The 16,280-nt window shown below is 48.0% G+C and overlaps 1 protein-coding gene across 1 annotated transcript; it reads right to left on the bottom strand.

Annotated features, from left to right (window-relative positions):
* Positions 1-12,912: 12,912 nt before the first annotated feature.
* LOC138351428 (SUMO-interacting motif-containing protein 1-like) lies at positions 12,913-13,428 on the bottom strand. The gene has a single exon (XM_069303251.1). The coding sequence runs from the start codon at positions 13,426-13,428 to the stop codon at positions 12,913-12,915; it is 516 nt and encodes a 171-aa protein (XP_069159352.1).
* Between the last annotated feature and the right edge of the window lie 2,852 nt (positions 13,429-16,280).

The raw sequence follows: 16,280 nt of genomic DNA, 5'->3' as shown, positions 1-16,280 counted from the left end.
CTGCATGGTTGTAACACACCTGGCACTCCCTGCATGGTTGTAACACACCTGGCACTCCCTGCATGGTTGTAACACACCTGGCACTCCCTGCATGGTTGTAACACACCTGGCACTCCCTGCATGGTTGTAACACACCTGGCACTCCCTGCATGGTTGCAACACCACCTGACACTCCCTGCATGGTTGCCACACCACCTGACACTCCCTGCATGGTTGCAACACCACCTGATACTCCCTGCATGGTTGCAACACCACCTGACACTCCCTGCATGGTTGTAACACCACCTGACACACCCTGCATGGTTGCAACACCACCTGACACTCCCTGCATGGTTGCAACACCACCTGACACTCCCTGCATGGTTGCAACACACCTGGTACTCCCTGCGTGGTTGCAACATCACCTGACACTCCCTGCATGGTTGCAACACCACCTGACACTCCCTGCATGGTTGCAACACACCTGGTACTCCCTGCATGGTTGCAACACCACCTGACACTCCCTGCATGGTTGCAACACTACCTGGCACTCCCTGCATGGTTGCAACATCACCTGGCACTCCCTGCATGGTTGCAACACCACCTGACACTCCCTGCATGGTTGCCACACCACCTGACACTCCCTGCATGGTTGCAACACACCTGGTACTCCCTGCATGGTTGCCACACTACCTGGCACTCCCTGCATGGTTGCAACACCACCTGACACTCCCTGCATGGTTGCAACACACCTGGTACTCTCTGCATGGTTGCCACACTACCTGGCACTCCCCGCATGGTTGCAACACCACCTGACACTCCCTGCATGGTTGCAACACACCTGGTACTCCCTGCATGGTTGCCACACTACCTGGCACTCCCTGCATGGTTGCAACACCACCTGACACTCCCTGCATGGTTGCAACACACCTGGTACTCTCTGTATGGTTGCCACACTACCTGGCACTCCCCGCATGGTTGCAACACCACCTGACACTCCCTGCATGGTTGCAACACACCTGGTACTCCCTGCATGGTTGCCACACTACCTGGCACTCCCTGCATGGTTGCCACACCACCTGACACACCCTGCATGGTTGCAACACCACCTGACACTCCCTGCATGGTTGCAACACCACCTGACACTCCCTGCATGGTTGTAACATCACCTGACACACCCTGCATGGTTGCAACACCACCTGACACACCCTGCATGGTTGCAACACCACCTGACACTCCCTGCATGGTTGCAACACCACCTGACACTCCCTGCATGGTTGCAACACCACCTGACACTCCCTGCATGGTTGCAACACCACCTGACACTCCCTGCATGGTTGCCACACCACCTGACACACCCTGCATGGTTGCAACACCACCTGACACACCCTGCATGGTTGCAACACCACCTGACACACCCTGCATGGTTGCAACACCACCTGACACACCCTGCATGGTTGCAACACCACCTGACACACCCTGCATGGTTGCAACACCACCTGACACTCCCTGCATGGTTGCAACACCACCTGACACTCCCTGCATGGTTGTAACACCACCTGACACTCCCTGCATGGTTGCAACACCACCAGTAGAGTTGGGACCAAACATGCAACAAGGGCTAAAGAGTAAGCGCACATTCTTAAGAACACTGAAAGAGAAGACTTATCATCGTCCGTCATGGGGATGAAGTATTTACAAAGTCTTCTAAAAATAATAATAATAATAATAATAATAATAATAATAATAATAATAATAATAATAATAATATTCGCAGTTTCAAATGACAAGAATTGGGGCTTACGAAGGTAATGTTTTCTAGTCTAAAATTCCACATACTAACCTATTTTTCTCTGTATCTAATATTTCACACACACACACACACACACATACATACACACACATACGCGCGCACATACACATACACACACACCTACATAGACACCTGTATGGACCCTGTACACCAGTTGATTGACAGTTGAGAGGCGGGACCAAAGAGCCAGAGCTCAACCCCCGCAAGCACCAATAGGTGAGTACAAATTGGTGAGTACACTTACGAGTAGATTTGATAGAGCCCAGTAGGCTCCAGAATCTGTACACCAGTTGATTGACAGTTGAGAGGTGGGACCAAAGAGCCTAAGCTCAACCCTCGCAAACACAACTAGGTGAGTACACACATACACACACACACATGAAAGAGAGATCAGGTACACAGAGAATGAAAAGGAAGTGTGTGTGAAGAACTCAACAGGAGATTCCAGGAGGTCTTCACAATAGAGCAAGGAGAATTCCCTGCATTAAGAGAGGAGGTGGTAAACCGAGCAACCTTACAGGAATTTGATCTTACCAGAGATAATGTCAAAAAGCATGTGTTGGAGTTGAATGTGACAAAGGCTGTTGGGCCTGACAGAATCTCATCATGGATACTAAAAGAGGGTGCAGAAGCACTAAGTGTGCCACTCTCTATGGTGTATAACAGGTCACTGGAAACAGAAGACCTACCTGGAAGCTGGAAGACAGCTAACGTAGTCCCAATATACAAGAAGGGTGACAGGCAAGAGGCACTGAACTACAGGCCAGTTTCCCTAACTTGAATACCATGCAAGGTGATGGAGAAGATCGTGAGGAAAAGGTTCGTAGAGCATCTGGAGGGAAACAGCTTTGTAACACACACCAGCATGGGTTCAGAGATGGTAAATCGTGCCTCATAATGTTAATAAAATTCTATGACCAGGCAACAAAAATAAGGCCAGAAAGAGAGGGCTGGGCAAACTGTATTTTCTTTGACTGTCAGAAAACCTTTGACACAGAACCCCATAAGAGGAGGTTACAAAAGTTGGAGAAACAGGCAGGAGTAAAAGATGCTCCAGTGGATAAGGGAGTATCTGAGCAGCAGGAAACAGCGAGTAACGGTGAGGGGGAGACATCAGAGTGGCGAGATGTCACCAGCGGAGTCCCACAGGGCTCTGTACTTGGACCCATCCTGTTTCTAATATATGTACACGATCTTCTAGAGGGTATAAATTCATTCCACTCAATGTTTGCTGATGATGCAAAAATTATGAGAAGAATCAAAACAGATGAAGATAGACAGAGACTACAGGACGACCTGGACAAACTGGAGGAATGGTCTAGAAAATGGTTTCCAAAGTTAATCTCAGGAAAGTGTAAAGTAATGAAATTAGGTGACGGGAGCAGGAGGCTGAACACAAGGTACCATCTGGGAGGTGAAATCCTGCAAGAGTCAAATAGAGAGAAAGATCTGGGGGTCGATATCACACCGCACCTGTCCCCAGAGGCCCACATCAAAAGGATATCATCAGCGGCATATGCTAGACTGGCCAACATAAAAACTGCCTTTAGACACTTGTTTAAGGAATCATTCTGGACCCTGTATACCACTTATGTAAGACCAATCCTGGAGTATGCAGCTCCAGCCTGGAGTCCAAACCTAGTTAAACACAAGACAAAGAGAAAATTCAGAGTTATGCCACCAAACTAGTCCCAGAACTGAGAGGTATGAGCTACGAGGAAAGGCAACGGGAATTAAACTTCACGTCTCTGGAAGACAGAATGGTTAGGGGAGACATGATCACCACCCATAAAATTATCATAAGAATTGACAGGGTAGACAAAAACAAACTATTTAGCGTAGGTGGAACACGAACAAGGGAACACAGGTGGAAACTGAGTGATATGGTAGAGGTTGACTCCGTACACAGTTTCAAGTGTAGATATGATAGAGCCCAGTAGGCTCAGGAACCTGTACACCTGTTGATTGACGGTTGAGAGGCGGGACCAAAGAGCCAGAGCTCAACCCCCTGCAAGCACACCTAACTGAGTACACACTTACGCATGCAGCCTACAGCAGCTGACTAACTCCCAGGTACCTATTTACTGCTAAATGAACAGCGGCATCAGGTGAAAGAAACTGACCATTTTTTTGTTTCTGCCCCGACCGAGAATCGAACCCGGGACCGTGGCTTGCGAATCCCTTAAGCTGTGTTTCTCTGTGTGTCTGAGTGTGGCTGGTCTAATCTATATAAGGTGTAACCCAGGTACTCTACACCTGCCATTCACAGTGTATGTAAAACAGGTGTGAGGGACACACCTGTCACAGGTGTGTGATGAATAAGGATGAACAAACCCATGACGAGGGTTCGAACCTAAATGAAATTTATTCCTTTGATGCATCACGCTATTGTGATTTCTTTCACCTGTCAACCAAAACAATGTGGTACGTGTAGCTACTATGGAAACAACGTACAAAACCTGAACTGTTGCTGCCAGAACTAGTCCTCGTTTTGTTACAAGTCAAAAACCAAATTTGGTCTTTACCCTGTGTCTAGTAAAATACAAATTTGTATTATTTTAGGTCAAAGACTGCATTTGTTAGGCCTATAACTGCTTAATTAGGCCTATAGTTGGCTATCTTGAGGTTATCTTAAGATGATTTCGGGGCTTTTTTAATGTCCCCGCGGCCCGGTCCTGGACCAGGCCTCCACCCCCAGGAAGCAGCCCGTGACAGCTGACTGACACCCAGGTACCTATTTTACTGCTAGGTAACAGGGGCATAGGGTGAAAGAAACTCGGCCCATTGTTTCTCGCCGGCGCCTGGGATCGAACCCAGGACCACAGGATCACAAGTACAGCGTGCTGTCCGCTCAGCCGACCGGCTCCCGTGGTTAGGTTAGATTTTTTAACCCCCAGGCATTTCAGTACAATAAAATTAATTGGGGAAGGGGGGGGGATACAGTAACTGTGTTGTAGGCTACATCCACTTTTGTAGGCCGGGTTGGTCTTCTTTCTGAGCCTAAATGAACGCGCGTGCGTTTGTGTGTGTGCATGTGCTGATGTGTGAGTGTGTTCGTATTTATGTATATGCATGTGTGTGTGTATTTTGTGTGAACATGTGTGTGTCCATGTATCTGTGTATGAGTGTGTGTGTATTTATGTATGTGCATGTGTGTGTGTGTGTGTATGTGTGTGTGTGTATGTGTGTGTGTGTGTGTGTGTGTGTGTGTGTGTGTGTGTGTGTGTGTGTGTGTGTGTGTGTGTGTATGTGTGTGTGTGTGTGTGTGTGTGTGTGTGTGTGTGTGTGAGTGTGTGAGTTTCTAACACGGTGTCTGTGTACGTTCGTAATCACCTACATGTGCTTACAGGTCGAGTTTCAGCTTGTGGGTTCCGTCTTCCAGTTTCTGTTCGCATGTTGCAATGGTGTCAACCATGTTGCTGCTTATCACAGCCACTCTCAAAGCTGTATATACTATGGCTGCCCCCCCCCCCCCCCACTTCATATATGCGGGTATACTATATGTAATCTTCCAACTGTCGGATAGTTCTCTCAAATGAAACATTATAGATTATTGAAAGAGTGTTACGGCCTCACTTATCCAGTAACCTGGGGCCAGATTCACGAAAGAAGTTACGCAAGCACTTACGAACGTGTACATCTTTCCTCAATCTTTGACGGCTTTGGTTACATTTATTAAACACTTTACAAGCATGAAAATTTGGTAATCAACTGTTGTTATTGTTATAAACAGCCTCCTGGTGCTTCGGAGCTCATTAACTGTTTAATAATTGGAAACAAAGCCGCCAAAGATTGAGAAAAGATGTACAGGTTCGTAAGTGCTTGCGTAACTGCTTCGTGAATCTGGCCCCAGGTTCGTAAGTGTTTGCGTAATTGCTTTCGTGAATCTGGCCCCAGGTTCCTTCCATTCAGACTTTCTATGGGACCTTAATGCCTCGTCTTACTAGACCCAACCTAAGGTCATTGGTACGTTATTAAGAACTGAACAGTAATTGTCAGTCCAACGGGAGTGGAGGTAACCAACACTAAATAAAATCCTCACCAATGTGTACTTCTTAACTATATACACATAAGATGAACAAATCCACAAGGGCCGTGATGAGGGTTCGAACTTACGTCCGGGATGATCCCAGACGCTCTACCTTAGTCGACTAGGCCACGGCATGGTAAAAGAATTGTAACCGGGAGATCCTCTGACCTCATACGGATCCTGCAGCCTCTCCGAGACACAAAGCAGGGTTTTACACAATTGCCCCCCATGCAAATCCAAGCCCTTGTGGATTTGTTGATGCATCACGCTATTGTGATTTCTGTGTGTATATACACATATTACATATGTACAACACAGAACACCGCAGGTGTTACTTTCACACACCACACTATAAAAAAACACCTGCGATTTTCAATCCCGGTGAGTTCACTTCTATCTTCTATGGTACACCACTGAAGGTCCCTTCCCTGAGTCTTTCTTCTAGGGTCCTCACGCCGGCCAGTCCACCTTGCTCATGCAGGCGAGGAGTCACAATAACGTGGCTGAAGAATGTTGACCAGACCACACACTAGAAGGTGAAGGGACGACGACGTTTCGGTCCGTCCTGGACCATTCTCAAGTCGAAACGTCTTCGTGCCCTTCACCTTCTAGTGTGTGTGTGGTCTGGTCAACCACCTTTCTCAGTAGATCACGGGACAGTCCTCCACCGTATCATCACAGCTTCAAGACACCACTTCGACTCTCCACCAACACGCTGGCCGGTCTCTCCCCTAAAGACTTTACCTACAACAAGTCTTAACGTAGAGGACAAACGGACGTTAGTTCCATCTAGAAACACAACTGGGTCATCCTGGAATACGTCTGTCCAATCACCAATTCTTCACTATCACAGACAATTCACAGTCTCCACCGACCCCGGCCCAACTTGTTCCCACTGGAACAAGTCTTCAGTTCAGGACAACCCTGGGTGAACTGCCTCTTGTCAACCATGGTACCATCTTCATCACTTCTGGAGAGTTTCTAAGTTTCCCCTCTTGTTATTCAATAGGGAACAGACACCTGTGAACCTACACAGGTGTCAGTACGATAACAGCCTTCCACCGGGGAACAGAAAATGGGGTCGGGTGCACTCAACAGATGGCGCTGACATCATCACAAAGAGGTTTTCTGAGAGCCTCAGCTGCTTTCTTCAGCATCTAAGGGGGATTTTTTTTAGTCGTCGTAATGTTTTAAGCACAGTTAAATCTTCATAGTAGTTCTTTGTCGTATCTACTGCAACTTTCTTCTTGAACAGCCATCAATTATGAGAGAGAGAGAGAGAGAGAGAGAGAGAGAGAGAGAGAGAGAGAGAGAGAGAGAGAGAGAGAGAGAGAGAGAGAGAGAGAGAGAGAGAGAGAGAGAGAGAGACAGAGAGAGAGAGAGAGAGAGACAGAGAGAGAGAGAGAGAGAGACAGAGAGAGAGAGAGAGAGAGAGAGAGAGAGAGAGAGAGAGAGAGAGAGAGAGAGAGAGAGAGAGAGAGAGAGAGAGAGAGAGAGAGAGAGAGAGAGAGAGACAGAGAGAGAGAGAGAGAGAGACAGAGACAGAGACAGAGACAGAGACAGAGACAGAGACAGAGACAGAGACAGAGACAGAGACAAAGAGAGAGAGAGAGAGAGAGAGAGAGAGAGAGAGAGAGAGAGAGAGAGAGAGAGAGAGAGAGAGAGAGAGAGAGAGAGAGAGAGAGAGAGAGAGAGCAGGGTGATGGGAAGGGAGGGAAGGGAATGTGTGACAGAGAGATATAAAAAGAGAGAGAGAGGAAGGTCAGTATCTCACCACCTATAGCCTGAGTAATCCACAGTCTCCTGGTTGGGATCCCATTGCAGTCTTGGAGGACGGCTGGCAGCTCTTGTGAGGAGAGGCGTGTCCTCTCACTCTCACAAACATCCGGGTCATTCACGCTCACTCAACCACCATAGGGAAGCTCTAAGCAAGTTCAAGAAGAGTCAGGAACTGTGTTCAAGTTTATTTACATAATCAAATACAGCCTGAGAGGATAGATAAGGTTAGGCTTCTTCTAACCTCTATCCAGCTCACTCAAGGGACTTACACATTGGTAGTAGGCATCCTTCAGTCTAAGACTACGGAGTTGCGCCCTGACATGGCGCAAAGCCTGGGTAGGTAGATATGGAGGAGAAGCTGTTACCCATGCAGCAGGCCCCCCCTCTCCACGTTGCTGAAATTATCCAATAGAAAGGCAAATGCCAATACACATGGTTCCAGCAACGTCGCAGGAGCTGCCAGAACGAGGTCGACGTCAACAACGAACTGCCTTAGGGGCTCCAACTCCAGATTTTTCCTCGAGGTTGACTCCTGAAGCCTTTCCCAAAAAACGGGTATGGCCGCAAGACAGCGGAGGTTTAAAATCAGGGTTTTCCTTCCCCTAGATGGGCTGCCTTCCCAGGCTATCGAGTCGCCTCAGTCCTTTTCAAGGGGGTCAAAAGTAAACTCTGTGCACCCTTTGAGTTGGGTACACCCCAGGGTGGAGTGCTAAGTCCCACACTGTTCAATGTTCTGATGCACAAATTAACAATTGATATTCCCACACTACCTGACGAAGCCGTCATTTGTTATGCCGATGATATATGCATTGTTGCAAATTCCCAAACTAGACTGCAAGCTCTACTTGATTCATTCGCTGCTAAAAGCATTGAATGTGGTCTTGTTATCTCTATAACTAAATCCAGAGTTCTCCATCCCAAAGAGAAAACTCATGTCCCTATAGCTTTCAAGGTCAACAACCAGAACATTGAAACGTGTGGGCAGCACAAATACCTTGGAGTTGGTATTAACAGTGACATTGTAAATGATCTACACCGTAGGTTAAAAGAAAGACTAAAACCATTGAGAACACTTACTGGTAAGAATATTGGTATCAATATTAAATATGCTAGACTATTCTATATGATGTTTGTTAGATCTCTCGTTGATTATAATGCTCTGCACTTAATTAATTTCCCCTCCTCTGTGTTGGACAAACTTGAAGTAATACAGAATGAGGCCATGAGGATAATTCTTGGTGCCCCAAGATGCACAAGAATCATCAACATGAGGGAAGAACTGAAGTTTCCAACCATACTAGAGAGAATAATGCAAGTTAACACTACCTTCTGTCTTAAAGTCATGAGAGATCCTACATCTCCTACATTGCTCAGAGACAAATTATTTAGTGCTGTTAACACCCTTTTGACTGGTGCCGACATACCAACTCACTCCTTTTATGATAATTGGCTGAGAAACAATGCTTACAATCTCATTAAACTTAACATTCCTTTTAAGTGCAATCTACCTGTCTCTGATATTCCTCTTTATCTGTACCCCACCATTCAAGTATCATACACACCTGTCACCAAGAAAGATAATGAGAATCTTGCTCTTCTCAAAGCTGTCACACTTGAAACAATTGCCTCCTCCATCGAGAGTCTAAGATCTCACGAGCACTGTGTCTACACCGACGGCTCAGTCCAGTCTTCTACTGGACGGACTGCAGCGGCATGTAGGTTCTATAGAAATAATATTTGCACAAAGTCTGTCAGTGTCAGGCTAAACAACTGGTTGACCTCCACACAAGCAGAACTAGCAGCATTACATTTAGCAACCAGCACATTAAAAAATATTGGAGGAGGAATAATATTCTGCGATTCAAAGTCTGCTCTTCAAGCAATCGAAAACTTCTCTTGGAAGATCGACAGCAAGAACCTCATACTCCCAATTATAAATGACCTAATTGATGCACAGAGTAAAGGGTCTCGAATTTCCTTTGTATGGATACCTTCACACATAAATATAACCCATCATAATGAGACAGACATTGCAGCCAAATTAGCGTGTAACAAGTTTGAAGTTGAATTAGATCTAGGTATCCCTATCTCTGCTGTCAAAACTGTATTGGTCCAAACATTCAGATCTGATAGGAAAGAACTTACTGACTCCCAACGACCTGAAAGTACTAGTATAAAAAGCTATGATTTGTTCAGATCTGAAACCTACATCTATGGACAGCACAAAACGTCCACTAGACTGTGCGACACAGTGGTTGCAAGGATCAGGTTGGGTTACCGTTACCTGTGGCAGGTGGCTGCAGGTGACGGGTCTCCCAATCCTGAGCACTCCAGTTGCAAACTCTGTGAGCAGGAACTACGGCATGATCTCCCGCACTACATCACTGAATGCCCAATTATTAGACCTTTCAGACCAGTTGGCATGAGGTACCTGGAGCTTTGCAATTACTTTATTCACTCTCGTATTCTTGAAGATATCCTCACAGTATACCCAAAATTTGCCAGTGCAGGCTATTAAACACATGACTCTGTATGACTAACCATCCTGCGAGATGGGGACTTGTATTACCACTGCTACCTTATTCAATCTTGTGTTGTTGATATCCTCAAAATGCATCCGGAGTCTGCCAGTGCAGACCGCTAATCACATGCCTCTGTATGACTAACCATCCTGTGTGATGGGGATTTTATAGCATCACCTAGTTAGCTTTTTTGACACACTGTACTCCACTTCATATAGTCTAGGGTAGCTGCACTAATGCAGATGTACCTAATATGTTAATAAAAAAAAAAAAAAAAAAAAAAAAAAAGAGTCCCATCTACCCGGAGCAGCTGGTTTTAAGGCGCCAGAGGCACGCCCTCGCCCCTTCTCCTGTCGGTAAAAGCAGTTCCGCCGGACTTAAAGACTAAGCCACCCGTGCAGGCCAGGAGTTGGACTTGGTTGTCAGAGGCTATTGGAGACGCATGCCGTATAGGAGCATTTTATAGATCATGGGAGCTCGTCCCCCATTACCACCCCCTGGCTATGACAACCCCTTGGAACCAATTACTAATTGAACCTTGGAATCTTGCTAATTACATATAATTAGTTGTCACATAATGCCATATTACAACATACATTACAAGAGAAGCAGCGACTCCAGCGCTATTGATGGTATGGCATCACCCTAGTGCCCGCACGGCGCGGCAGATTTGGATCATATACCCAGTGTCTGGCTGCACTAATACCCTCCCCCACGCCCTACTCCCTGAGCCTTATACCCAGTGTCTGGCTGCACTAATACCCTCCCCCACGCCCTACTCCCTGAGCCTTATACACTCACCTAACAAGGGCGCCGCCACATCTTGTACTTCCTGGCAAAAAAAAAAAGGGAAAGTGTGCGGCCAAGTTTGGCGCCAAAACTGGTCCGGCGTCGTCTGCAAGAGTTGCCTCCGTCAATATGGAGCTGTAGAGGTTATTTATCGCTGCCTCCAACACAGGAGTTTGGCCCTTAGTATCCATCTGCCGTAGACACATCTACCGAAGTATGCATCTACCGTAGAGACATCTACCGTAGAGACATCTACCGTAGAGACTGGGGCGGGGGACTTCGAGGCGTCGTTCGTGGCCTCTGGTTATTCACGAACTCCTTCATCATAAGGTCACTTCGTAAGTGAGATGGAACAGAACATTCTGACGCAATGGTGTTGTCGGTGCTGACGCAATGGTATTGTCGGTGCTGACGCAATGGTGTTGTAGGTCCTGACGCAATGATGTTATAGGTGCTGACGCAATGCTGTTGTAGGTGCTGACGCAATGCTGTTGTAGGTGCTGACGCAATGCTGTTGTAGGTGCTGACGCAATGCTGTTGTAGGTGCTGACGCAATGCTGTTGTAGGTGCTGACGCAATGCTGTTGTAGGTGCTGACGCAATGCTGTTGTAGGTGCTGACGCAATGCTGTTGTAGGTGCTGACGCAATGCTGTTGTAGGTGCTGACGCAATGCTGTTGTAGGTGCTGACGCAATGCTGTTCTCAGCGCTGAATCATTGGAGAGTTAAAACGAAATAATCAGACAAGAACCAGCAGTTATAATATTAAACTCCTGATAGTCAAGAGCCGGGGCCCAAGACCTGAAGCTCGACCCTTCCAGCCCACCTAGACCCGCACACCCAGGTGGCTACCCACCTAGACCCGCACACCCAGGTGGCTACCCACCTAGACCCGCACACCCAGGTGGCTACCCACCTAGACCCGCACACCCAGGTGGCTACCCACCTAGACCCGTACACCCAGGTGGCTACCCACCTAGACCCGCACACCCAGGTGGCTACCCACCTAGACCCGTACACCCAGGTGGCTACCCACCTAGACCCGTACACCCAGGTGGCTACCCACCTAGACCCGCACACCCAGGTGGCTACCCACCTAGACCCGTACACCCAGGTGGCTACCCACCTAGACCCGCACACCCAGGTGGCTACCCACCTAGACCCGCACACCCAGGTGGCTACCCACCTAGACCCGTACACCCAGGTGGCTACCCACCTAGACCCGCACACCCAGGTGGCTACCCACCTAGACCCGCACACCCAGGTGGCTACCCACCTAGACCCGCACACCCAGGTGGCTACCCACCTAGACAAAGCCATCTTGGCAACAGGGGGACGGTTGTCATAACAAACTGGAACTATTTTTATGCCTGCCCCCAAATGACTCAGCTTAAGAAAACAGCGCCAAATATAAACCCCCCAACCCCACCCTCCCCCTTAGAGAAAGCTGACCTCCTATGTTAAACAACCCCCCGCCCCCCCCCCCCATCCCCTAGCCCCCTATAACCCCCACCACCCCCACCCCATTTTCACTATTATATAAGGGGTGTCTGGCCGCGGTGGCTCTCTGTCATATTGGCAGCTTCTCTATACTTAGTGTCACCTTCCATGTCCATAGTGTCACCTTCCATGTCCATAGGTGTCACCTTCCATGTCCATAGGTGTCACCTTCCATCTCCATAGTGTCACCTTCCATCTCCACAGTGTCACCTTCCATCTCCCTAGTGTCACCTTCCATGTCCATAGTGTCACCTTCCATATTCATAGTGTCACCTTCTCTCTTTATAGTGTCACCTTCCATGTCCATAGGTGTCACCTTCCATGTCCATAGGTGTCACCTTCCATCTCCATAGTGTCACCTTCCATCTCCATAGTGTCACCTTCCATGTCCATAGTGTCACCTTCCATGTCCATAGTGTCACCTTCCATCTCCATAGTGTCACCTTCCATCTCCATAGTGTCACCTTCCATGTCCATAGTGTCACCTTCCATGTCCATAGTGTCACCTTCCATGTCCATAGGTGTCACCTTCCATCTCCATAGTGTCACCTTCCATCTCCATAGTGTCACCTTCCATGTCCATAGTGTCACCTTCCATGTCCATAGTGTCACCTTCCATGTCCATAGTGTCACCTTCCATCTCCATAGTGTCACCTTCCATCTCCATAGTGTCACCTTCCATGTCCATAGTGTCACCTTCCATCTCCATAGTGTCACCTTCCATCTCCATAGTGTCACCTTCCATCTCCACAGTGTCACCTTCCATCTCCATAGTGTCACCTTCCATCTCCATAGTGTCACCTTCCATCTCCATAGTGTCACCTTCCATCTCCACAGTGTCACCTTCCATCTCCATAGTGTCACCTTCCATCTCCATAGTGTCACCTTCCATCTCCACAGTGTCACCTTCCATCTCCATAGTGTCACCTTCCATCTCCATAGTGTCACCTTCCATCTCCCTAGTGTCACCTTCCATCTCCCTAGTGTCAACTTCCATCTCCACAGTGTCACCTTCCATCTCCCTAGTGTCACCTTCTCTCCCTTTAACCACCATCCTCACCATCAATCACGGGCTCACCATAGCCCGTGCTGCTTGCCACTTTTGGTTCCAGGTAGCAAATCTTCAACAACAACAACAACCTCACTATCCAATTAACACCTCAACCACCCAATTCACCATCAATCACCCCTTGAAGGTGAACCATTAAGTGGGGGAGGCGTCTATGGGGGGTAAGGGAGTCTCTTGCAATTAAGAATGATTTATCAACCTCCTTAATACAATGTGATGGAGCTTGGCGGCCCAAGAGCGTGATGGATGCGACGCGTCGGAAGCGGTTAGGCAACGTCAGGGGGCATCCGGGGACAGCTCCAGTCCCTATAGTGTGGCTTCACTACACCATGATACAGTGGCTTCACTACACCGTGATACAGCAGCTTCACTACACCGTGATACAGTGGCTTCACTACACCGTCATACAGTGGCTTCACTACACCGTGATACAGTGGCTTCACTACACCGTGATACAGTGGCTTCACTACACCGTGATACAGTGGCTTCACTACACCATGATACAGTGGCTTCACTACACCGTGATACAGTGGCTTCACTACACCGTGATACAGCAGCTTCACTACACCGTGATACAGTAGCTTCACTACACCGTGATACAGAGGCTTCACTACACCGTGATACAGCAGCTTCACTACACCGTGATACAGAGGCTTCACTACACCGTGATACAGTGGCTTCACTACACCGTGATACAGTGGCTTCACTACACCATGATACAGTGGCTTCACTACACCGTGATACAGTGGCTTCAATACACCATGATACAGTGGCTTCACTACACCATGATACAGTGGCTTCACTACACCATGATACAGTGGCTTCACTACACCATGATACAGTGGCTTCACTACACCATGATACAGTGGCTTCACTACACCATGATACAGCAGCTTCAATACACCATGATACAGTGGCTTCACTACACCATGATACAGCAGCTTCAATACACCATGATACAGTGGCTTCACTACACCATGATACAGTGGCTTCACTACACCATGATACAGTGGCTTCACTACACCATGATACAGTGGCTTCACTACACCATGATACAGTGGCTTCACTACACCATGATACAGCAGCTTCAATACACCATGATACAGTGGCTTCACTACACCATGATACAGTGGCTTCACTACACCGTGATACAGTGGCTTCACTACACCATGATACAGCAGCTTCAATACACCATGATACAGTGGCTTCACTACACCATGATACAGTGGCTCCACTACACCATGATACAGTGGCTTCACTACACCATGATACAGCAGCTTCAATACACCATGATACAGTGGCTTCACTACACCATGATACAGTGGCTTCACTACACCGTGATACAGTGGCTTCACTACACCATGATACAGCAGCTTCAATACACCATGATACAGTGGCTTCACTACACCATGATACAGTGGCTTCACTACACCATGATACAGTGGCTACACTACCCCATGATACAGTGGCTTCACTACACCATGATACAGCAGCTTCAATACACCATGATACAGTGGCTTCACTACACCATGATACAGTGGCTTCACTACACCATGATACAGTGGCTTCACTACACCATGATACAGTGGCTTCACTACACCGTGATACAGTGGCTTCACTACACCGTGATACAGTGGCTTCACTACACCATGATACAGTGGCTTCACTACACCATGATACAGAGACTTCACTACACCGTGATACAGTGGCTTCACTACACCATGATACAGCAGCTTCACTACACCGTGATACAGCAGCTTCACTACACCATGATACAGTGGCTTCACTACACCGTGATACAGTGGCTTCACTACACCGTGATACAGTGGCTTCACTACACCATGATACAGTGGCTTCACTACACCGTGATACAGCAGCTTCACTACACCGTGATACAGTGGCTTCACTACACCGTGATACAGTGGCTTCACTACACCGTGATACAGTGGCTTCACTACACCGTGATACAGCAGCTTCACTACACCATGATACAGTGGCTTCACTTGGAAGCTCTGATGGACACCTATTAGTTACAACTAATGGAGGCCCTGATTACCCTGCAACTAAGCCTATTAGTTGCACAGTAATGGTTTTGTGTCATTAAGCCATTGACTGGTCCTCCTGAAGGGGGGGGGGAGGGAGGGGGAGAATAGTGACCCCCCATTAACAAGGCGGAACTAATGGGTGTGATGCTATTAAGGTCCCATTGTGGTAGCCTTAATGGGCCTGTGTGAATGGAGTTGTTGAGAGGCAGGTGTGTGGTGCTGTAGTGGTGTTGAGAGGCAGGTGTGTGGTGCTGTAGTGGTGTTGAGAGGCAGGTGTGTGGTGCTGTAGTGGTGTTGAGAGGCAGGTGTGTGGTGCTGTAGTGGTGTTGAGAGGCAGGTGTGTGGTGTTGTGGTCGTGTTGAGAGGCAGGTGTGTGGTGCTGTAGTGGTGTTGAGAGGCAGGTGTGTGGTGTTGTGGTCGTGTTGAGAGGCAGGTGTGTGGTGCTGTAGTGGTGTTGAGAGGCAGGTGTGCGGTGTTGTAGTCAAATTGAGAGACAGGTGTGTGGTGTTCTGGTGGTGTTGAGAGGCAGGTGTGTGTGGTGCTGTAGTGGTGTTGAGAGACAGGTGTGTTGTGCTGTAGTCGTGTTGAGAGGCAGGTGTGTGGTGCTCTAGTCGTGTTGAGAGGCAGGTGTATGACGCTGTAGTCGTCTTGAGCGACAGGTATGTGTTGCTGTAGTCGTCTTGAGAGACAGGTGTGTGGCGCTGTAGTCGTCTTGAGAGGCAGGTGTGACAGGTGTGTGTGAGCTTATCCACACAC

The sequence above is a fragment of the Procambarus clarkii genome, chromosome 49 (assembly GCF_040958095.1).
Source record: "Procambarus clarkii isolate CNS0578487 chromosome 49, FALCON_Pclarkii_2.0, whole genome shotgun sequence".
Classification (NCBI taxonomy): domain Eukaryota; kingdom Metazoa; phylum Arthropoda; class Malacostraca; order Decapoda; family Cambaridae; genus Procambarus; species Procambarus clarkii.
Note: the sequence above shows the minus strand (reverse complement) of the source record. Positions and strands in the feature narration are given on the sequence as shown.